A 24,117-nucleotide genomic window follows, 5' to 3' on the forward strand; every position below is an offset into this window, starting at 1 on the left:
ATTACAGACGTCGAGCACTTCCGTTCCGCTGTTACGTTCCAACTGAACACTCAGTCGTTCACCAGGAGAGGGCGGAGCCTCAGAGAGCAGGATTCAGGAGGATTACTGAGAGCTGCGTGAATGAAGCCACAAACCACTCTGGGGGTGTTTTTGATAAGGAAATAGCATAACAACATGGCTAAAAGCTCTAAAAAGTCGATTTTGCATGATATAGGACCTTTAACACCTTTCTGAGTGACAGTGCAGGATTTTAGAGGCAGTTGTGGTGAACAGGTCTGAGCTCATTCTACACATTAGGACATGGCTGGAACATGTAGGGGGAGGAAAATACTTCATTTTAACATTTGTAAACATAAGTCACATTTTCCGACGCATGAGCAACACATAGACTGTAAAAAAAATGGACGTCTTATGCTCACTCCTCCCCGTTTACCGTAATGACCACGGCCGTGGGGGAATTCATGGCGAATGTACAGACTCCCCCATGACTCCTCCTTCCCAGCTCTGACGAAGCATGTTCCTAAAAAGGACATATGGGCGGGATTTCCACCGTAGACTCAGCCCTTGCGTGACGTGTCGCTCGCGCTGCTCTAATGCTAACATTAAGTACGAGATTTCTAAAATTCTTGAACCAGCCTGGTTTCATATATTGTGATTAACCCAGCGTTATCTCAGGAGGAATATCTAGCCTAGTCTAGTGTTGAAGAAAAATGAAACCAGGCGTTAAAGTTGTTTTTAAGGCGTCTAAACTCCAATGCTTTTCAATGGGGGCCTAGTGGCGATATGGAGGTACTACAGTAATGGCGGCCTCCAGGGTCGTGGTCATAAAGCAGAGCAGCCAGCGGCCATTGGAGCCACCCTGCAGCTGCTGTGGGAGCGCGTCACGTCACAGTCGCGCAAACGTTGCGGAAACGGGTGGATTTTACGTCCTGGAATTCTCCCCGTGGGTTTGCAGGTGGGTAGTGATTACACACGGACGGGGCGACTGTAGCTGCTGCCGTAATATTTAATCTATATCATTGTGATGTCTACAGATGACTACCACACGGCTCGCTCTGTTATGAATCAGTTTTCGACACATTGTTTCTTTCAGATGTGCATCGAAAAAATAAAGTACTTTTTTACTAGTACGCTTTTAATTTCAGTGATTTATCACAGGCGCGGGTGGGCAACTTAACCCTAACCCTTGCCCCCGATCAGGTAACAGGTAAATCGCAAGGCAACAATGACATTCATGAGATTAATCGCAATTAAATATTTTCATTGTTGGACAGCACTAGCAATATGTAATTGTTGATTTTGTTTCTCGTGATGTCGCTCACATTTCATATTGTTCTATTTAAACACAACTTGTATGAATGAGAATTCTAAAAGTATCCATGTTCAAGTCTACTTTAAAGGGACTAGACAATTTTCAAAAATGTTAAAATGATGTCTTTTCAACCCCCTACATGTTCCAGCCATGTCCTGATGTGTAGAATGAGCTCAGACCTGTTCACCACAACTGCCTCTAAAATCCTGCACTGTCACTCAAAAAGGTGTTCACTTGGGTGACTGGTGCCATCATGCACAAGCCTAATATAGAGACTGCAGATATTTGTCAGACCTGAGGTGGAAGTAGCGAGTATAAAATGGCAACTTCCATCTAGTCCCTTTTAGGTTAGAGGTAAATGTATTTGACACTGATTTTGAACATGTTTGAAAAAGTTGCCGTTTAGATCGTCTGGTGACAGAGATGTCACAAACCACAGTCCTGTTTCCAAAAGTAAAAAACATAACCAGTTCATCTTAAAAGTCATTTTTGTGTAAGAGTTGTTGTAGTAGTGCTGCCATCTACTGTCCTGACTCTTCACTCGTATTGGCCCCTGCTGACTGAAAGCACTACAGCCACTCACTCACACACTACATTTATTCTGGCCTATTGTACCGCAAGAAACCTACGTAGACACGTGGAGAACATGCAAATTTGTTCCTATTGTCACACCCCTAGTTTAGACCAAAGCCGCCTCACCAAAGGCCAGCTATTGGATTTCGGAGCACACATGATGACCCGGGCTGCATTGGTGTTCTGACTGTCATATGGGCACTTCAGCCTGCACTTTGAACCTCACTTTAGCCTCAATATTCTGAGCAAACTTTGTCAGCCGTCTGCGAAGATAAGAAAAGGAACAGCGGATGTACTGCAGGACACAGCCTCATGTGTGAAGGGCACAGAGGTGTTACATTCAGCCCTGGTAATGCATACAAGATGTACAAAATAATGCATGCAATATCTGCCAGTCCCGGGAGAAAATATTCCAGTGTCATGAAGTCTACTCAGTCAGTCGCACAGTGCCTCTGTAGTACATGCTCGTGAGTGTGAGTGCACTCTTTGTCAGTCGGTGAGGGTACATCACTCATTTCCACAGGCAGCCGTCATGTCAGGAGTTCTACACTTCCAACACACACACGACTTTATGAACTCAATGTCCGATGTTTGCAGATTCTACACAATATTGATACTGACTGAAGGCTGGTGCTACGTAGTGAGTGCAAGCTGGAAAATGGCATATAGCTATTTATGGGACTGTCACTTCTAATCTAGCATTTCAAATGGCATGTATTACAGTTTCAGGGCCGCAAGTCTGATATGTCACCAGGAGAATACTGCGTTTGTTTTGCCTTCCTCAGAGAAGTCACATGACGATTCCCACACATTTGAGTTTCCCAGGTCTTTACTGTTCTAAAGAGGTCGCACTGCAGGGGGCGCTGTGGTCATACCAGTGAAAAGGCCGCACTATAACGGATTAGCAGGAAGTGAGCAATTGAAACATAACATTTATCAACAAAAGGAAGCTGTGGGTACTTCTTCTTTTTATTTCACAATTTAGTATACAGTTATAGATGAATACTATTGACTTGTCTTTACTACATTTAGCTTTTTATTCCACAACATTTTCAAGTATTTCTTACCTGTTTATTTTTATTTTGGCAGCAGGTGAATCTGACGCCACAGTTACAATGTCTGAGAACAAACAGCAGCAGCTCATTCTGTACAACAACACAATTCTTTATAAAAAAAGAACACACTTTCAACTTTTTCAGAGCGTTCAACTTTTTCAACACTTTATGTTCAACATATGTTCAACATAAAGTGGATGTTTTCATTCTTGTGTAGAATTTTCATCTGAGACTTTTACCTGATTTGTTTGATTGCAAACAATGAAAGAGGAAACCACTAAATTCAAATGTTAGCTGTGGTCCAAACTCATTTGTAACTTTCCGAACATATTTGTAGCATCCAAATTTGTCACAGGGACAAGTTAATAGGCACATTTCACAATTTGCACGGGGTCACTTTCACAAAAATGCGAGATAAATAGTCTGAAAGTTCATAAAATTGATACAAATGTTTTAGAATTAGATGCACACTGTTTCCCCCACAAATGCACTAAATTTGGACAAAACAAATCTTGTTCCATTTCTATAAATATGATTAGGCACAGTGCCTTTTTAAAGGGACTATACAGAGTTTTAAAAGTATTTTCCTCCCCCTACATGTTCCAGCCATATCCTAATGTGTAGAATGAGCTCAGACCGCCATACCACCTTTGCTCTGCCCAATCCTGTCAGACCTTGGAAGCTAAGCAGGGAAGGGCCTGGTCGGTACTTGGATGGGAGACTGTTTGGTAACACCAGGAAGCCTAGTGAATCAATGCATTATTATTATTATTATTATAGACCTGTTCACCACAACTGCCTCTAAAATCCTGCACTGTCGCTCCAAAAGGTGTTACTTCGGGTCAGAAGTGCCGTCATGCATGAGCTTAATATAGAAGCTGCAGTTACACAACTGACCTGAGGTGGCAGTAGTGAGTATAAAATGGCCAACTTGCACCTAGCCCCTTTATGTACATTTTTGTGTTTGTCTTTGCACTTTTACTTTTAGTCCTTTTTCCCCTTTTTGGTTTGAAGAATTGAAAAGAGAATAGATTTAAGAATCTCATTAAACTGGAATTAATTCATTTATTTTTTACCCTGTTTTACATGAAAAAAAAGAAAAAAAAAGGTATGCTTCAAAAAAGGGGAGCTATTCATGTCTTTGTGTTCATATAGAGCGGATGTAAATTACTGCTCCGTTTTATTCATGATTTTTGCCTGCATTTATATGAAAGCTAAATGAAATATGTGACTGTGTGTTGTGTGCGTCCAGGAGGAGGACTATCCTGGTGCCATCCAGCTGTGTCTGGAGTGTCAGAAAGCAGCCAGCACCTTCAAACACTACAGCTGCATCAGGTCAGCACACACACTTCAGTGACCCGCCATAATCCTCCCGCTCTCCCGCTCCAAAGATCCAAAAACTCACACAGCCGGGTATGAAACAGGGGGAAAACAAATGTGATTATGTTGTGATAAGTAATTAGAGACGAAGGTATTGGAAGATGTCTGTCGGCTCTCAGTCGTACAGGAGTTGGCCATCTTCAATGAAGGTTCTTGAGTCATCTTCTATACTCTGTCGTTGAAGTGTCGAACGTTTCGCCTCTTCATCCTAAAGGCTTTGTCAGCGACACTTAAGTTCAAGCTTAGCCCGCAGACTAGCTAGCGACCACAGGGATGAGTTTAGCTTGGCTCAGTCCCTCCCCTCTATTATCTAATCTCACCTGTGGGTAAACATCTTTGTAGTTTGAAGTCTTTGCTGTTCCTAACGACTCAAACAAGAAATGGAAAGCATGAAAAGTCACGATTTATAAAACGTGTAATTTATGACAAGGGTAAATTATAAAAAGTGTGATTAATAAAAAGCGTGTTTTGTAAATCTGCTTTCATCCCCGCCGCACGGGCATTTTACTTTTTATAGCAAATGATTCTATTTTCTGTGTATGGAGAAGACACTTTTATCACCACGGACTGTGTTGCTTTGTATCTCATTGTTTGATTGGAGAACCCTCTGCAGGAAGTAATGGAAATGCCTTGAACGAAAAATACAAGCTTTCATTTTTAGCTGAAGCTGAGCACACACTACACAATTTTTTTTGCCTGGTTTTTGCTAGAATTTCCAGTCGCAATGAGTCTTCCCGAGACTAGACGAGTTGGAGAGTGTGGCGTCTCATAAGCCGTCGTTCCACTGCGCACGCCACGATCTACGTGCATGTATTGACTCTACCCCGCACACACTTCTGTTTGCACCACACACACATCTGCATTTGTTGTGGGCTTCGACCTCACGGAGGAGCACGCTGTACAGATCGTCATTAAAAGTTTTTAGAGCCGCGATGAGAACAAATGTGGACAAATGCTGCTTTCTGGTGGGACTTATGGAATCATTCAGAGGAGCCAACCTGTATTAAAACAGAAAAGAAACCGCTAAATACAACTATGAAGGTAAGCTACCTGCAAATGTTGTGCTAACACCAGCTAAAGTTATGCAAACAGCGGCTAAATACTAATATCGGCAATATTCCCTTTTAGAACAGCCGTGTGAAGTTGTGAAATATGAAATCAGTATGACCTGCGTGTCAATAGTGAGGGCTGTCCACTCTCTTGTTTGCCTGTCAGATGCCAGCGTCTGTTCAGATCACATAAGTCTCGGTTTTGCACTTTGGCCACAGCCAGAGGTCCGTTTCAAAACCTATACCTGGTCCGACCGGTTTGACACTGGCCTTTGTTATGAAAAAGCTCGGCCAACTGGGTTGACCTGGGCTGAGGAAAAGCGACTTATGTTTCACTCTGATCCGCTACTGCCTGCAGAGCCCTGAGCCTCTTAGTCAGGGGAAAACTCCAAAACGGTGCTTAAAAATTTGAACGCTGGTGTGGGTTCTCTTGATAGCCGAAATTTAGGAACCAGATAAACCCTAGCATGCACCGTTAAAATGGGCACTTTGCTTATTCAGCAAATGTAAATGGTAGCTTTTCAGCAATAGAAGAGGAAATGACCAAAGTAAACAGGATTGAATATTCCAATTTTGTTTTGAAGTGAAAACGTGGTAAAAGCTAAAAAAAGAAGTCCGTTTTGCATGATGTGTCCCCTTTAAAAATAGTAAATATTAATGAGACTACAGGACCCTCAAATGTATTTATTCAAATCCCAGAGCACCCGTGAATGCATATGATAATAATTTGACTTGTGAGCGCGCGCCCCCCCATGTGTGACTGTGATATGACGCTGTGATTATTGTGCTGACTGAAGCATGCATGAGCGGCTCCTCTGATGTGTGGGGGGCAGCCCAGAGCGGCCTGTTTACCGTTTAGCTCTAATTGAAAATTGTCGGAGGAAGTGATCTTCATCTTCAATCCCTTTTCATGTTTTTATCATTATTCTTCTGATTATATGTGCTACCTTGAGGGGAGCCATTAATTAGCGGCTCTTTTTCATTTCTTATTCATGCATTCTGTGTGATGGTGCGGGCCGTTCTGGAGTCATCTGCTATAAGCCACTAAAGTCACAGTTACCTCAGCGGTTTAAGAAGATCTGTCGAGCACCGAGAGATAAAGGCACACCGTGAAACGTTCTAGGTTTTAGGTTTCAGTGAAGTAAACTGTCACTAAATAAATACACAAACATGCCAGCAGCAACTAGGGGTGTAGCAGTACACTTCATTGACATTGCGGTTCGGTATTTTTTTAGTACACGTTGCAAAATGTTATTGTTTTAAACCAGTATTGATATTCTGCCTTTACTAGTAGCCGGCTGAAAATATGGTTTGACCCCAAAATATTGCTTCAAAAGGTTTTTCAATGGTTTTCTGTAGTTTCAGGTGTGCTTATTAACATACTAAAAGTCTACCAAAATCTGACCACTGGAAAGGTCTCATTTTCAAGATGGCGTCCAAGAGGGTGGCGAGATCCTTAAAGCAGTGCTAAGTAACTCTTCCCCCTAGAGGCCATAAGCGCAACTGCAGGTGTAGTAGCAAGTTACGATTTTTTAACTTATTAATTGTAATACTACGCTGACAGGAAAGGCGAAGGGAGAGAGGGTTACTGTGCATTCAATTATACAATGGAAATATTTTTTTTCACTCAAACTTGGCTGTAAATACTTTTTAAAGTGACGTTTGCCGCAGTTAGCTTTGCCCGTTAGCATCTTAGCTTCTTCTTCGTGATTCCATTAGTGTGTATTGCTTTCTCTGGACCGGGGGCAGTCAAGTTGCAGCATGGTTTTCTGTCCAGAGACACCATGGGGAGATGAAAGACCCCTAATCATCCCATAAACACTTGCATTACCCCCACAGGGACTACGGAAAGGATTTATTAAGGTAAACACGTTACTTAGTGCTGCTTTAAAATGCCTTTTTTATTCATCCTAGACAAGTCATTTTGGTGTCTAACCCCATGTTTTGGGTGTCTAGGAATCCAATGGGCTTGTTCAAATTGTAGTCACATTGTAGATCACATAATTGGGAAATAGATATTGTGGACAAATACTATATATTATCATTAGCGAGTTTGTCACGGCAACGGCACACATTTTCAACGCAACCTTACATCGCTTCCCAGAGGCTTAGCGGGGCATGGATGGGCTCGTTTTAAAGCCCCAACCCTCTTCTTCCCAGTGTGTCAACTAGCTTCACAGATAGCGAACAGTCTCCAATAAAAGACCAGGAAGCGTCTTGTTGTTTTGTTTAAAACTGTAACATACAGAAACACAAAAGGTGCATATTACAATCTCATTTGGTGGAAAATATAAAATAAGTAGCTCAGAGATAACTAAACCCAAAAAAAACGATCTCATTAGCGAGCGATTAGCACGATGCTAACTTACATGGGAAAAGCCATAGGGAAGCTAGCGAAATTAGCGCCTAATATATTCGTAGAAATCACGAATTGGAAGCTTACTAAAATTACTACATTCGGTATCTAACGGAAGCTAACATCAATATAATCTCAATACTTACAGACAGATATTTTTGTAGAGCCAAATTAAATGGTACAGGCTGGAACACTGCAGAGTTTTAGAGAGACTGCTTTCAATGCTTGGAACATTGCTGAACTACGGATGCAAAAAGAGGACAAAATATACAAAACTCAAAACACATATAACAGTTCCCACAAGGGGGCAGTACAATTGAGTATTGAGAATGATTTATTGAGACCCATTTATGTCTATTTAAAACATTTCTGGAGATATATCCTCAACATTAAATTATTTCTTCAATCATCTTCTTTATCCTTCATAGTTTATTAATAAGTATAAAACCAGGCTTTTGCGCAGAGATTCACACAACCGAACAAACTGGATCATTAGAGCGATGACAGCGCACAATAACACCAGCGCATGTATCAGACGCAGCTTAAGTTTATCTGGAAACAGACGACGGCTTTTTCACAGCTTTTCGAGGTAATGGCGGCTTGTCCTGCTGAAGGAATGGAACAAAACTGTACAGAAACGGTCCACAAGTGACAGAACCGAAAGTGCTGAACCCAGATGGTTCAATACTTTATTTGTGCCCTTACACTCCAAGCAGCAATACATCAAATATGCTCCTAATCTTCAGCTAACCATTCTGTTTTTGACAGAAATTAATACAAAAATTAACGATGCATTATGAAACTTTTTATGTGGAAAAAAACAACAACCTTTTACTAATGAGTGTTTGACCTTTCTATGGCCTCTATGAGTTTCTGGTTGGTTTTCACTGCTGACGGACCATCTCACCAGAAAACCTACATAACAATTGATCCAGGAGTGTTGTAGAGGCCGCCGTAAAGGAAAGTAAAGGTGCCATGCTAAACGCCCATATAGCTGCTGTGTCACTAAAAGGTCAATTACAAACAAATATCAAGTTTGTTTTTTCGCATTAAGAAAAGTCCTATAATGCACCTTTAAAGACCCTTGTTTTAGTTTGTCCTGCAGTTGCCTGGCCTGCCAGACACTCCCCCTTTCTGTTCAAAAGAAGAACCATCTGGACAGCTCCTCGCAACCTATCATTTCACGATTTTACCCACATCGGTCCAATCACGCACCGAGAGGCGGGACTTCATTCCCCTAAGAGGCGGAAGCCGTCACCACACTCTTAACAAAACAATAGAGAAGGCGTGCACGGCGAGTGATACGATGTTTTCTTCTGCTCTTTCGTATGTTTTAAATCATATGCAAAAAAATGTTAATCCCTAAAACCGGAGCAAGAAACAGTGTTCAAAGCGTTCCTCGTTAATAAGGACGTTTTTGGAAAGGCTTCCTGCCTCTTGTTGCTGCGACGTATCTAACGTTGCTCTGATTGGTTGATGTCGTCTGTCAATCATGCCCACCGGGAAATCGTTGAGATCATGCTGCTCCCAGACTATATGTCTTTGAAATATCTATGTAAAAGCATGTAGTTTGGCCGGCCAGGCAAGTCCTGCAGGAGATTCTGGAAAAAATACGATCAGTTATTGAATCCGACTGAACCGATACCAGTTCTCACTGTTTTAAAAACACGACTAAATCTCAGTCAATGTGGATGCCCTGGAGCTCATTTATTTCAATCGCTGAGGTAGTTTTGAAATGCTGCTAAAGTGTAGCTAATATAACATATGCACAAGTGTAAGGTTCAGATCATGTTTTGTGAGTTGTTTATGTTCATGTAAACCAAATAGCCCGTCATATAACCAAAGGGAATTTAGTGGAGAAAAGTCCAGTGTTTCATGATTTTACATTAGTTTGTTACATAAGAGAGATAATCAATTATTGATCTGTAACGTGTCATTAGCAAGAAAAGATAAGACTTTATTGATCTCACACTGGAGAAAAGAAGAACATTCACTTTTTTCACTCACAGCAGCCACTTTTATGAAATTCTCTTGGTGTCGGTTAGTTTCTGATATCGGCAGATATTCAAACCCCCAGTATTGGTGTCAGTGTGCGCCTCAGACGACGTGCTGTGGGCCAGTGTGTTCTGGTGTGCCTTTGGCTTAAGTCGAGGCGAGTCGCTCACTTTAAAGACGTGTTCCAGGCGTTTTCCATCAATGATAACTCCATGATGGTAGTGTTTTACTACTTTTCTCTATTTGTGAAATGCTTCACAGTTTGGCTTTAAATAGATTTTATTACTGCTGAAGCACTCCGATCTGTGTCTCAAGAATATTGGAGTACATATACAGCCCTCTGATGCTGATGGTCTACATCAGCATGTCGCCCTTTAAAGATTGTGGCCTGTTTTTCCCTGTTTAAGGCCGTTCTCACTGTCCGTGGCAATTTTCCCTTCCATACACAGAAATGAAAAACATCAGTTCTCACAGCTGTGGATTTCTAAGAGATAAGATAAGATAATACTTTATTGATCTCACAGATGGAGAAATTACATTCGATGAGAGAGCATCCCGGCAGCCATGATTATGCAGGATATCCTTGATTATCATAACATCCATATCTTTTAAAGTAACCATTTTATAATCTTCCTTCATCAACAACATTCAGGATTCACTGCAGATTGATAGTGGGCGACAGTGGTACATGGGAGAGCGGGTCGTCTCATGATCAAGACACTTCACCCACCTTACCTCCATGTCTGTGTCCATTGGTGTATGAATGAGAGTCACTTTGATTTGTTAACCTGTTATCATTAAAAATTAAAAAATGAAAGCTTATATTTTCCAAGAGCTGGGACTTGTACATTTGATAGTGTGGCTCTTTGCATCGATGTATAGATAAGAAATGTAGTAAATCTCTCTCAAACTCCGATGGTAGCCCTGCAGACTCTGTCGATCTAAAACACTTTAGTGGGAGTTATCTACTCCTCTCCTCTCACAGCGTGTTTGAGAGCTGCTTGCACAGTGCAGGGTCAGACAAGGCCAGATGCAGGTTAAACAACTGTCACAGGGAGATCATGGCACTGGGAACACTTTTTGTAATTGTTTTAGATACAACACAAAACTAGAGCTCAGACGTCCTCTTGAGGCTTCTGATTAAAGCCTAGAGTCACGTGTCAGTGGGCGGGGCTCCAGACACAAACATAATAACACCGAGTAAAGGAATAAATAGAATGCAGCCAGGTGAGATGGGGGTGAGATGTTCACTACCAACACCTACTGGCAAAAAACAATTCTGAGAGAATAACTGAGGGAAATCACTATTTGTAATAATGACCTTGAATTCTTGGTCAATGTTGAGTCGACTAGCACATGTATTTTTTCTATATTCATTAGTGATGTAAAATACATCATAAACTAATTTGTGGAGTCTAGCTTGCCTGAAAAGAAGCAAATAAAATACTATAATTTTTGTGTGCAGAAATGGCAGGATATTTACGTCGACCTCTACTTGCAGCATGTATTGGATTTTAATATTCTGATGAGCTCAGTGTGGGCTTTGATTTGACATATAAAATGACATTCTTCCCAAATGTCACTCATGTCATGTATATATTAGCAGCCCTCACTGTGTTGTAGAGTGTAGCGCCTGCAGCAGAAAATATGGCAGTCTTTCTTTGAATCATGTCCTCTCTGTCTTTTTCACAGTTCTAGGAAATGCTGAATGAATGGAGATGTTAAAGTCCTATTTTGTCTTTGCAGTGAACTGAACTCCAAACTGCAGGACACGCTGGAGCAGATTGAGGTGAGGACATGGTGTTACTCGAGTCATCAGCACTCAGTAACTCGCTATGTTAAAGTCACGGTGGACATGGTGCAACGGGAATAGAATTTGGATAATTTGTAAATCTAGTTGCAATATTTGAAAGAAAAAAAAGGAGGAACAACCCTGGAGGCTCTGGATATTCACTGTAAATGTCAACATTTTACAAATAAAACTGATCAGTACAGTTTAGTTTTTGTTTATTTGAGCAGTTAACATTCAGCTCAAAAGGAGTGGATGAAGCAAAAGCTTTTGAGCACCCACCCCGAAAATCATTGCAATAAAAATGTTCATATCCCAATAGTACAAAGTTACATATTACAAAGTACAAGGAACATAGGAACACAATATGCACACATACACAAAACATAGCCATTTATGATTTAGCTTGATCCTATAGTAAATACTTTATCAGTCATACAGCAGCCAGAGATTAACTCATCCTTGGTCACATGGTTTGCTTTGAAATCCAATCCAGTACAGCTATATATATCTATATCTATATCTTTGTAGTTATACTTTAAATGCCATCCTTTTTTCCCCAAGTCTACACCCCCCACTCCGTCTGCAGTGCGAGCGTACAGGTCCAGCATATGTATTCCACACCTAACCCTGTGTGAATGGAAATGTGAGGCCAGGTTTCCAGCACTGATCCCTCTCCTCTTTTCTTCTGTTCCTCTTCTTTCCCCCCTCTTTCTTTTCTCTCTCCTTTGTTATCTACACACTTCTTCCCCATCTCTCTCTCTTTCCTTTGTCTTCTGTCTCCACTTTTTCCCTCTGAACTCCCTTCTTTGCCTCTTCACTTCTCTCTATCTCTTTTCTTTCTTCTTTCCTCTCTCCTCTTCTCTCACACTTCATCCTCTCCTTTCTCTCCTCCCTGCTCTGCCCATGGTCTTCCTTCTCTCTCCTCCTTCCCCCACACTTGCTCCTCTCTCCTTCTCTCTCATGTTTCTCCCTTCTCTGCCCCCACACTGCCTCCTCTTTCTCACTTCCTCCTCTCCCCTGCTCTCTGCCTCCTCTGCCCCCCCTCACTAACTCCTTTCCCCTGTGTGTCCCTCTACAGGAGCAGTTGGATGTGGCTCTGTCGAAGACGTGTAAGCACTTTGACGTGGTGCACTACACCAAGGTGCAGCGAGCCTACAGTCTGCTGGGGAAGACTCAGGTCAGTGCGGCCCAGGAAACCGCCACGCTTTTGGCAGCTTCATTGAACTTGTTTTCAGACAGGAGAGTGCCAAGAGTGTCATGGCTGCCTTTGTGCCATGCTAACATGCCGACATCGCACACATACATGCACGCGCTCAAGTAATTGATCCTGTTGTGACAGTGAGCAGAGGGGACGGGGGCTCCTCATGACTGACTAGGGGCTGGGAGTCACGGAGTCTGTTTGAACGGCTAGTTCAATAGGAGCGAAAATAACTATTGATCATTGGATATTTCTGTCCTCGCTAGAGCCAATTAACATCACCAAGCACTGGCTTTACTTATGTGTGGTGATTTTTGACCTCCTGTAAATAAGATGTCTTACAGCAGCTGTAGGCCTTTTAAAACCTCCTCCAATTTTGGAATTTTGAGTCTTTGCTTTAAGCCCAGATTTGTGATACATCTGAAGTTAAATGTACTATATGGAGTTAAAAATGTTAAAACTATGTATTTTCCCCCTACATGTTCCAGCCATGTCCTAATGTGTAGAATGAGCTCAGACCTGTTCACCACAACTGCCTCTAAAATCCTGCACTGTCACTCAAAAAAGTGTTAATTTGGGTCTGAAGTCACTGTGCTTCTTCTTCAGTTTCTTCTTTAGCAGGTTCTTCTTCAGTTTTGTTCTTTGCAGGTTCTTCTTCAGTTTCTTCTTTAGCAGGTTCTTCTTCAGTTTCTCCTTTAGCAGGTTCTTCTTCAGTTTTGTTCTTTAGCAGGATCTTCTTCAGTTTCTCCTTTAGCAGGTTCTTCTTCAGTTTTGTTCTTTAGCAGGATCTTCTTCAGTTTCTTCTTTAGCAGGTTCTTCTTCAGTTTCTCCTTTAGCAGGTTCTTCTTCAGTTTCTTCGTTAGCAGGTTCTTCAGTTTCTCCTTTAGCAGGTTCTTCTTCAGTTTCTTCTTTAGCAGGTTCTTCTTCAGTTTCTTCTTTAGCAGGTTCTTCAGTTTCTTCTTTAGCAGGTTCTTCTTCAGTTTCTTCTTTAGCAGGTTCTTCAGTTTCTCCTTTAGCAGGTTCTTCTTCAGTTTCTTCTTTAGCAGGTTCTTCTTCAGTTTCTTCTTTAGCAGGTTCTTCAGTTTCTTCTTTAGCAGGTTCTTCTTCAGTTTCTTCTTTAGCAGGTTCTTTTTCAGTTTCTCCTTTAGCAGGTTCTTCTTCAGTTTTGTTCTTTAGCAGGTTCTTCTTTAGTTTCTTCTTTAGCAGGTTCTTCTTCAGTTTTATTCTTTAGCAGGTTCTTCTTCAGTTTCTCCTTTAGCAGGTTCTTCTTCAGTTTTGTTCTTTAGCAGGTTCTTCTTTAGTTTCTTCTTTAGCAGGTTCTTCTTCAGTTTCTTCTTTAGCAGGTTCTTCAGTTTCTTCTTTAGCAGGTTCTTCTTCAGTTTCTTCTTTAGCAGGTTTTTCTTCAGTTTCTTCTTTAGCAGGTTCTTCTTCAGTTTTGTTCTTTAGCAGGTTCTTCTTCAGTTTCTCCTTTAGCAGGTTCTTCAGTTTCTTCTTTAGCAGGTTCTTCTTCAGTTTTATTCTTTAGCAGGTTCTTCTTCAGTTTCTCCTTTAGCAGGTTCTTCTTCAGTTTTATTCTTTAGCAGGTTCTTCTTCAGTTTCTTCTTTAGCAGGTTCTTCTTCAGTTTCTTCTTTAGCAGGTTCTTCTTCAGTTTTATTCTTTAGCAGGTTCTTCTTCAGTTTCTTCTTTAGCAGGTTCTTCTTCAGTTTTATTCTTTAGCAGGTTCTTCTTCAGTTTCTTCTTTAGCAGGTTCTTCTTCAGTTTCTTCTTTAGCAGGTTCTTCTTCAGTTTTATTCTTTAGCAGGTTCTTCTTCAGTTTCTTCTTTAGCAGGTTCTTCTTCAGTTTCTTCGTTAGCAGGTTCTTCTTCAGTTTCTTCTTTAGCGGGTTCTTCTTCAGTTTCTTCTTTAGCAGGTTCTTCTTCAGTTTCTCCTTTAGCAGGTTCTTCTTCAGTTTTGTTCTTTAGCAGGATCTTCTTCAGTTTCTCCTTTAGCAGGTTCTTCTTCAGTTTTGTTCTTTAGCAGGATCTTCTTCAGTTTCTTCTTTAGCAGGTTCTTCTTCAGTTTCTCCTTTAGCAGGTTCTTCTTCAGTTTCTTCGTTAGCAGGTTCTTCAGTTTCTCCTTTAGCAGGTTCTTCTTCAGTTTCTTCTTTAGCAGGTTCTTCTTCAGTTTCTTCTTTAGCAGGTTCTTCAGTTTCTTCTTTAGCAGGTTCTTCTTCAGTTTCTTCTTTAGCAGGTTCTTCAGTTTCTCCTTTAGCAGGTTCTTCTTCAGTTTCTTCTTTAGCAGGTTCTTCTTCAGTTTCTTCTTTAGCAGGTTCTTCAGTTTCTTCTTTAGCAGGTTCTTCTTCAGTTTCTTCTTTAGCAGGTTCTTTTTCAGTTTCTCCTTTAGCAGGTTCTTCTTCAGTTTTGTTCTTTAGCAGGTTCTTCTTTAGTTTCTTCTTTAGCAGGTTCTTCTTCAGTTTTATTCTTTAGCAGGTTCTTCTTCAGTTTCTCCTTTAGCAGGTTCTTCTTCAGTTTTGTTCTTTAGCAGGTTCTTCTTTAGTTTCTTCTTTAGCAGGTTCTTCTTCAGTTTTGTTCTTTAGCAGGTTCTTCTTCAGTTTCTCCTTTAGCAGGTTCTTCAGTTTCTTCTTTAGCAGGTTCTTCTTCAGTTTTATTCTTTAGCAGGTTCTTCTTCAGTTTCTCCTTTAGCAGGTTCTTCTTCAGTTTCTTCGTTAGCAGGTTCTTCTTCAGTTTCTTCTTTAGCAGGTTCTTCTTCAGTTTCTCCTTTAGCAGGTTCTTCTTCAGTTTTGTTCTTTAGTAGGTTCTTCTTCAGTTTTATTCTTTAGCAGGTTCTTCTTCAGTTTCTTCTTTAGCAGGTTCTTCTTCAGTTTCTTCTTTAGCAGGTTCTTCTTCAGTTTTATTCTTTAGCAGGTTCTTCTTCAGTTTCTTCTTTAGCAGGTTCTTCTTCAGTTTCTTCGTTAGCAGGTTCTTCTTCAGTTTCTTCTTTAGCAGGTTCTTCAGTTTCTTCTTTAGCAGGTTCTTCTTCAGTTTCTTCTTTAGCAGGTTCTTCAGTTTCTTCTTTAGCAGGTTCTTCTTCAGTTTCTTCTTTAGCAGGTTCTTCTTCAGTTTCTTCTTTAGCAGGTTCTTCAGTTTCTTCTTTAGCAGGTTCTTCTTCAGTTTCTTCTTTAGCAGGTTCTTCTTCAGTTTCTTCTTTAGCAGGTTCTTCTTCAGTTTCTCCTTTAGCAGGTTCTTCTTCAGTTTCTTCTTTAGCAGGTTCTTCTTCAGTTTTGTTCTTTAGCAGGTTCTTCTTCAGTTTCTCCTTTAGCAGGTTCTTCTTCAGTTTCTTCTTTAGCAGGTTCTTCTTCAGTTTCTCCTTTAGCAGGTTCTTCTTCAGTTTCTCCTTTAGCAGGTTCTTCTTCAGTTTCTTCTTAAGCAGTTTCTTCTTCAGTTTCTCCTTTAGCGGGTTCTTCAGTTTCTTCTTTAGCAGGTTCTTCAGTTTCTCCTTTAGCAGGTTCTTCAGTTTCTCCTTTAGCGGGTTCTTCTTCAGTTTCTTCTTTAGCAGGTTCTTCTTCAGTTTTATTCTTTAGCAGGTTCTTCTTCAGTTTCTTCTTTAGCAGCTTCTTCTTCAGTTTTGTTCTTTAGCAGGTTCTTCTTCAGTTTCTTCTTTAGCAGGTTCTTCTTCAGTTTTATTCTTTAGCAGGTTCTTCTTCAGTTTCTTCTTTAGCAGGTTCTTCTTCAGTTTTGTTCTTTAGCAGGTTCTTCTTCAGTTTCTTCTTTAGCAGGTTCTTCTTCAGTTTCTTCTTTAGCAGGTTCTTCTTCAGTTTTATTCTTTAGCAGGTTCTTCTTCAGTTTTGTTCTTTAGCAGGTTCTTCTTCAGTTTCTTCTTTAGCAGGTTCTTCTTCAGTTTTATTCTTTAGCAGGTTCTTCTTCAGTTTCTTCTTTAGCAGGTTCTTCTTCAGTTTTATTCTTCAGCGGGTTCTTCTTCAGTTTTGTTCTTTAGCAGGTTCTTCTTCAGTTTTATTCTTCAGCGGGTTCTTCTTCAGTTTTGTTCTTTAGCGGGTTCTTCAGTTTCTTCTTTAGCAGGTTCTTCTTCAGTTTCTTCTTTAGCAGGTTCTTCTTCAGTTTTGTTCTTTAGCGGGTTCTTCTTCAGTTTCTTCTTTAGCAGGTTCTTCTTCAGTTTTGTTCTTTAGCAGGTTCTTCTTCAGTTTCTTCTTAAGCAGGTTCTTGTTCAGTTTCTTCTTTAGCAGGTTCTTCTTCAGTTTCTTCTTAAGCAGGTTCTTGTTCAGTTTCTTCTTTAGCAGGTTCTTCAGTTTTGTTTTTTAGCGGGTTCTTCAGTTTCTTCTTTAGCAGGTTCTTCAGTTTCTCCTTTAGCAGGTTCTTCAGTTTCTCCTTTAGCAGGTTCTTCAGTTTTGTTCTTTAGCGGGTTCTTCAGTTTCTTCTTTAGCAGGTTCTTCAGTTTCTTCTTTAGCAGGTTCTTCAGTTTCTCCTTTAGCAGGTTCTTCAGTTTCTCCTTTAGCGGGTTCTTCTTCAGTTTTATTCTTTAGCAGGTTCTTCTTCAGTTTCTTCTTTAGCAGCTTCTTCTTCAGTTTTGTTCTTTAGCAGGTTCTTCTTCAGTTTTATTCTTTAGCGGGTTCTTCTTCAGTTTTGTTCTTTAGCAGGTTCTTCTTCAGTTTCTTCTTTAGCAGGTTCTTCTTCAGTTTCTTCTTTAGCAGGTTCTTCTTCAGTTTCTTCTTTAGCAGGTTCTTCTTCAGTTTTATTCTTTAGCAGGTTCTTCTTCAGTTTCTCCTTTAGCAGGTTCTTCTTCAGTTTCTCCTTTAGCAGGTTCTTCTTCAGTTTCTTCTTTAGCAGGTTCCTCTTCATGTGGGCCAGGCAGTGTGTTTGAGCCAGTTATTTCGAAGAAGCCTGAAGGCCGGTGCAGATGTGCCTCTACTGACACTGGTTTTGCTCCTCTGTTGTAGATGGCCATGGACCAGCTGCACATGCACTTCACCCAGGCCATCCACAACACCGTGTTCCAGGTGGTGCTGGGCTACGTGGAGCTGTGCGCCGGCAACGCAGACACCAAGTTCCAGAAGATGCAGTACAAAGACCTCTGCACGGTTTGTAACAAACAAGTATACAGACGAGGAGTAAGAGAGAGAGATGACGCAGTACAAAGACCTCTGCACAGTTTGTAACAAACAAGTATACAGACAAAGGAGTAAGAGAGAGAGATGACGCAGTACAAAGGCCACTGCACGGTTTGTAACAAACAAGTATACAGACGAAGGAGTAAGAGAGAGAGATGACGCAGTACTAAGACCTCTGCACGGTTTGTAACAAACAAGTATACAGATGAGGAGTAAGAGAGAGAGATGACGCAGTACAAAGACCTCTGCACAGTTTGTAACAAACAAGTATACAGATGAGGAGTAAGAGAGAGAGAGATGACGCAGTACAAAGACCTCTGCACAGTTTGTAACAAACAAGTATACAGATGAGGAGTAAGAGAGAGAGATGACGCAGTACAAAGACCTCTGCACAGTTTGTAACAAACAAGTATACAGACAAAGGAGTAAGAGAGAGAGATGACGCAGTACAAAGGCCACTGCACAGTATACAGATGAGGAGTAAGAGAGAGAGATGACGCAGTACAAAGGCCTCTGCACAGTTTGTAACAAACAAGTATACAGATGAGGAGTAAGAGAGAGAGATGACGCAGTACAAAGACCTCTGCACAGTTTGTAACAAACAAGTATACAGACGAGGAGTAAGAGAGAGAGATGACGCAGTACAAAGGCCTCTGCACGGTTTGTAACAAACAAGTATACAGATGAGGAGTAAGAGAGAGAGATGACGCAGTACAAAGGCCTCTGCACAGTTTGTAACAAACAAGTATACAGACGAGGAGTAAGAGAGAGAGATGACGCAGTACAAAGGCCTCTGCACGGTTTGTAACAAACAAGTATACAGACAAAGGAGTAAGAGAGAGAGATGACGCAGTACTAAGACCTCTGCACGGTTTGTAACAAACAAGTATACAGACGAGGAGTAAGAGAGAGAGATGACGCAGTACAAAGGCCTCTGCACGGTTTGTAACAAACAAGTATACAGACGAGGAGTAAGAGAGAGAGATGACGCAGTACAAAGACCTCTGCACAGTTTGTAACAAACAAGTATACAGACGAGGAGTAAGAGAGAGAGATGACGCAGTACAAAGACCTCTGCACAGTTTGTAACAAACAAGTATACAGACGAGTAAGAAAGAGAGAGATGACGCAGTACAAAGACCTCTGCACAGTTTGTAACAAACAAGTATACAGACGAGGAGTAAGAGAGAGAGAGATGACGCAGTACTAAGACCTCTGCACAGTTTGTAACAAACAAGTATACAGACGAAGGAGTAAGAGAGAGAGATGACGCAGTACAAAGACCTCTGCACGGTTTGTAACAAACAAGGAAGGGAGAGATAAGAGAAAGACTGAATGGCACAGGAAAGCGAGATTGTTGTTGTTGTAAAAAGTCATTGTTATATTAACCATTTTGATAAATAATCTCTACTTGCAGCCCTGACCTTAGCCGTGAGAAAATCTTTTTAGGGGGTGCTGAGTAATGACTCCGCATCCAAAGATTGTATATTAATATTTTTGCCTGCAATCGCCACTACTCTCTGCCATGGCACTAGCTGGAATGCTAAAGTTTTTCCCACCAAAAAATAAACAAATCGGAGCAATTAATGTAATAATTTATAGCATTTATTTTAGCATATAAAAATAAAAGCATGTGAAATGGTGCAAAGTAGGGATGTTAAGATTAACTGATTTTACTATTATCGTGGTTATAAAGGCTCATAGTTGTTTAATCGTAAGAATTGTAGGATCCACGGTAAACTGCCACCTCGTCTCATGAGTCACAGAGTATTTATGCCAAATGGTGCACGCTCATCTGAGACTGAAAAACAAAAGTGAAATCCAGCCCAAAATAATAATATTATGTGCAGAGAGCAAATTTGTATCAATTTTTGCATGCTAAATGCGTAATGTTGCCAAAGGAAGAGTCCCAAAAGAACCGTGTGCAGCCGAGTTTGTAATGTCACGGTAAAAATAAAACCAATAGGTTCATTTGTTTAGGTCTTTTGAAACCATTCACATCATTTTGCTTCCTTTAAAGGGGGGGTATTATGCAAAATCGACTTTTTCAAGCTTTACATCATGTTATTAAGTCATTCCCTCATTAAAACCATGCCTGAAGTGTTGCCTTAGCACATTCACGTATTTTCGAGTAATCTGTAGAAACTCTTATGGCAGCCATTTTAGGGATAAAACGCCTGATTCCTTCAGGAAACGCCCTCGACCTCCAGGATACGCCTCCGACCTTTCGTCACCAGCCGAGTAACCAACCACTGCTCCTCAGCAGAACCCCCTCCCCGCAGTGTCTAGCCCTAAGATGTAAACAGAGTCATCATGGAGGATTAGCTTCATGTGTTGTGAACCGGAGCCACAGCAGACTTTTACAAAGACACACATCAGTGTTTCTGTTACCGAAACACCCAGGATTAAAATCGGTGACAAGAACACTTATTTCAGTGTCTGGTTCTGCGCTGGGCCTTGATGATGCACAGAGCCTCCGGAGAAAGCTAATGCTAAGCTAAACCTCGAGTCATCATGTGAAAACGAGAAATATGCACACATAAAGTCAATAAAACCACCACACACATAAAGAACCGTTTAACAATGATCACACACGGAGCCTGGCTTGTTGATTTGGAAGTTTATTGCTCACATTTCATCTACAATGGGTCATAGCCGAGTGGTTTTCTCCCGGAGCTAACAAGCTAGCCGCGACAAGCTAACGGGAAAATTCACCGAATACAAGCAGCATATTATGCATTGAAAACGTCACTAAAACAGGCAACTGCTTGAAGCAGCCTTTATGATGATCACACACTGAGCCGGGCTTGTTGATTTCGTAGTTTATTGCTCACATTTCATCTACAGTGAGTCGTAGCCGAGTGGTTTTCTCCCGGAGTTAAGGCACTATTAGCCGCGACAAGCTAACAACCTTCACCTTCACAACATTCATTGAAAACAGGCAGCATATTATGCACAAATAACGTCAATAAAGCAGCAACTACTCGAAGCAGCCTTTACGATGATCACACAATGAGCCTGGCTTTACACATTTGTGGTTTATTGCAGACTTTTCATCAACAATGAGCTGTAGTCGATTATAACAAGCTAACGGGTAACCTCGAAAAACCATTGTCCACCTGCACAGATAATGTCCGTCTTTTGAATTCCGTATGGGCTCCTGCAGATCCTGGTGTAGTCCATGGGGTATAGTTAGAGATCCATAGGGCATGGCAGATGCAAAGAGATAGCCTCCAAACAGCAGTTATTTTTCAGGCAAGAGCCCCTTCCAAGCGTCCGGTGTGGAAGGTTCTTCTCCAAATAATATCCTGTGTGGCCATTGTTCATAAAGTGATAAACAGTAGCTCCTTTCCAACAATAAAAATTAAAATGCACCAATCGTAGTTTCAATACTGTTGAGAAAGTGTTGTGATGCCACAGACAGCGTGTGGAGGGGGCGTGTCGGAAAGGGTCAGAGGTTCTTAAAGAGACAGAGGCCTATTTCAAGTCATTTGCTACCGCCATTTTGAAAGAGCAATTTTATACAAGGCAGTTATTCTAATTTACTGCATTGACAGACCAACAGAAGGTTTCGTCATCATTGTAGTGTGCTATAGACTGGTGTTATGTGGCTGAAAAAAGCATAATACCCCCTCTTTAAGTATTGCTAATAATAATCTATTGCCTTTTTATTATAATTTTAAAATCATTATTTTGTTAGGCCTATTATTATTTTGTACATGAGGGTAAAAGCATAAAGACACAGACTGAAAGTTCAATAGGTATTAAACAACCCTTAAACACACAAAATCTACATATAAAGTATTTTGTGAACCTTTAAACAGTACTGTAAAGGATTTGCGAAATCCTCAGTTCTTTCATGAAATCGCAAGATGTTTCCTCACAATGATGAGACTGAAACATTTGAATTGTGACGAGTGCGAAGTGTCATAGTTGGCGTTCTCATAGCCAAACATGTGTTCTTGTATTTATATTGTAACACTCAGATCTGTTTCATTCCTGTTGCAGTATACATTGGGCGTGCCAGTACACTAGTGTGTTGGTGGTGCACGTGGTTGAGTCTGCAGCCTGACCTGTTGGTCAGAGTTAAAGGTTACCTGTCGCCCTGCATCGGCTGCTCTCAGGGACTGCTGTTAGTCCTGGGTCCTGCTGTGTGTTCAGAGCCTTAAAGCAGCATGGACGTCCTGCTAACAACTCCGCACAACTCTGCTGTCACTTTACTATTACAGCCACTCACATAAACGCCATACAAATGGTACTGCACCAAAAATGAGTCACGGAATGCTGTCAAAGAAGAACTCTGTTGATGTCACGCTGGGCTGCTCAATTACAATAAAAAATAATAATGGTGATATGCAAACATGCCTTTTTATGACAAAGCCTTTTCTGTACATGTTCGACCCATTGGCCATATATTTGCTCCATTTTGGCCCTTTGGCATTCCATGTTTTGTCTGGCTACCATTCTCTATTCCACCATTTGGACACACACTGAGTGCACAATTATTACACAAGTGAGTTTTTTGACTATTGTTAGCGTTTCTTCTTCCTTACTCAGCCCCTCAGAGGTGTAAAAGGAAGAGGGCTCATTTCAAAGCTTGACATTTCCAACACAAAAAAACGTACGTCTCTATCACTTTCCTCTCCAAAATGACCTGCCAAACTTGGTGATGTTGTAGATGGCAAGGGCATGGACCTCGGAGGGTTGAAAATGGAATGCACCACTGGGCCATAGCCAGGTTCACCTGTGCCCAGAGCTGGCCTTAATACTGTAATGAGGTGCACATTTGAAGAAAAGGCGCCTCCAGACTATGCCACCAGTTTGACAAACGCATATGGTTTCTACTTCATTGCAAATCTCTTTCTTTAATTTGCTGCGACCAACTCTACACATTCAGAATCGAGCTCCTATTAAGTTTTTCATTAGCCTTTATCATCCCTTACCCTGGTGTAATCAGAAGATGCTTTCAGCTTGTTTAAAGAAGAGTTGTTTAGGCGCCGCGCGGTATAGGCCCCCGCTGTGCTGCCTCTGCGCGTGCTGTGACCCATCCAGCATCCATGCATACTAATGAATGTTCTGTAATTACTTTTACAGAACGTCACCATTCAGAGATAAGCGACTGGGGACAGGGAACTGGAGCGTTCTTCCACTCAAAAACTCTGACTTAAAGGAGACGTGCTGAACTGCTATGATCAGCTTTTAAACAAAATTAGTTCAGTTAGAGGAACTTTACTGATGAAATAATCCAAATAATTACTCAATTACTGAGTTGATAAAGAGTATTTGTGGAATTGGAATTTCTTATCCCCTCCTGGAACCGCCACCTTAACGTGGTGGAGGGGTTTGAGCACCAGAATGATCCTAGGAGCTCTGTTGTCGGGGGCTTCGTGCCCCTGGTAGGTAGCCTGCCATCCAGACTAATCTCCGATGTTTGTTAATTAATAAACAGGAGACTAGTCTGGCGACCCTGTCGTAGAAAAGCTACTGCTTGAAGCGGAACTAATGTGGGACAACCGAAGCAGCCAATGAGAACATAGCAGCCAATGAGAACATAGCAGATGTGACGACAGAAACAGCGACAAGAAAGTTGTATCATTCGGACATTAACAATGGCGCTCCTGCCACACGGAGTTCAGTAAATGACTTCTGTCATTTATGTCAGAAAAACTGAAGAATACAAGCATACGGAGCATTACGTGAAGTGGTTGCTTGTGTTGAAAAACTACAAAACAAAGGCGCAACAACGTGACGCCCGTTCAGGGAGCTGCTCTGATTGGTCGGTAGGCTCCATATCACTGCGTCACTTCCTTTGAAAGCGCGCAGTGGAGTGTTGCCAGACCCTCTTCTGTAGAGAAGCGGAGTCTGGTTGGCGAGACTACCTGGTAGGGTCTCCCATGGCAAACAGGTCCTAGGTGACGGGTCAGACAAAGAGCGGTTCAGAAGCCCCTTATGAGAGACCAACAGGCCCGGTTAATCCGGGGGCCGTCCTTCTGTGGACCCACCACCTGCAAGAGGAGCCATAAGGGCTGGTGCAATGTGATTTGGGCAGCTCCAACAGCGGCCCCCACGACCCGGAAACGGAAAAGTGGAAGAAGATGGATGGATGGAATTTCTTACATTTCTGCCTAAATTTGTCAATAAATCTTTATTAACTTTATAAACAGTGTCTGCTTGAACTAATGCCACCCAAACATTTACATTTGATCATATTTGTATTGGCCAAAACATGTGAACATTCACAGGAGAGCGTGGAAGAAAGTAAGTACACCCCTGAATCTCACTGAACTGCAGCAGCAAGAGGATTG

General features: G+C 41.4%; 1 protein-coding gene across 1 annotated transcript in view; it reads left to right on the forward strand.

Annotated features, from left to right (window-relative positions):
* The window catches only part of vps50 (VPS50 subunit of EARP/GARPII complex), a 105,852-nt gene that overhangs the window by 10,903 nt on the left and 70,832 nt on the right, over window positions 1–24,117 (forward strand). The window contains exons 9-12 of the mRNA XM_079570538.1: window positions 4,193–4,275; window positions 11,467–11,509; window positions 12,591–12,689; window positions 17,642–17,782. Of these exons, the coding sequence (XP_079426664.1) occupies window positions 4,193–4,275; window positions 11,467–11,509; window positions 12,591–12,689; window positions 17,642–17,782 (366 nt within the window). The remainder of the gene's footprint in view (window positions 1–4,192; window positions 4,276–11,466; window positions 11,510–12,590; window positions 12,690–17,641; window positions 17,783–24,117) is intronic.

The sequence above is a fragment of the Gobius niger genome (assembly GCF_951799975.1).
Source record: "Gobius niger genome assembly, chromosome: 14".
Lineage (NCBI taxonomy): Eukaryota > Metazoa > Chordata > Actinopteri > Gobiiformes > Gobiidae > Gobius > Gobius niger.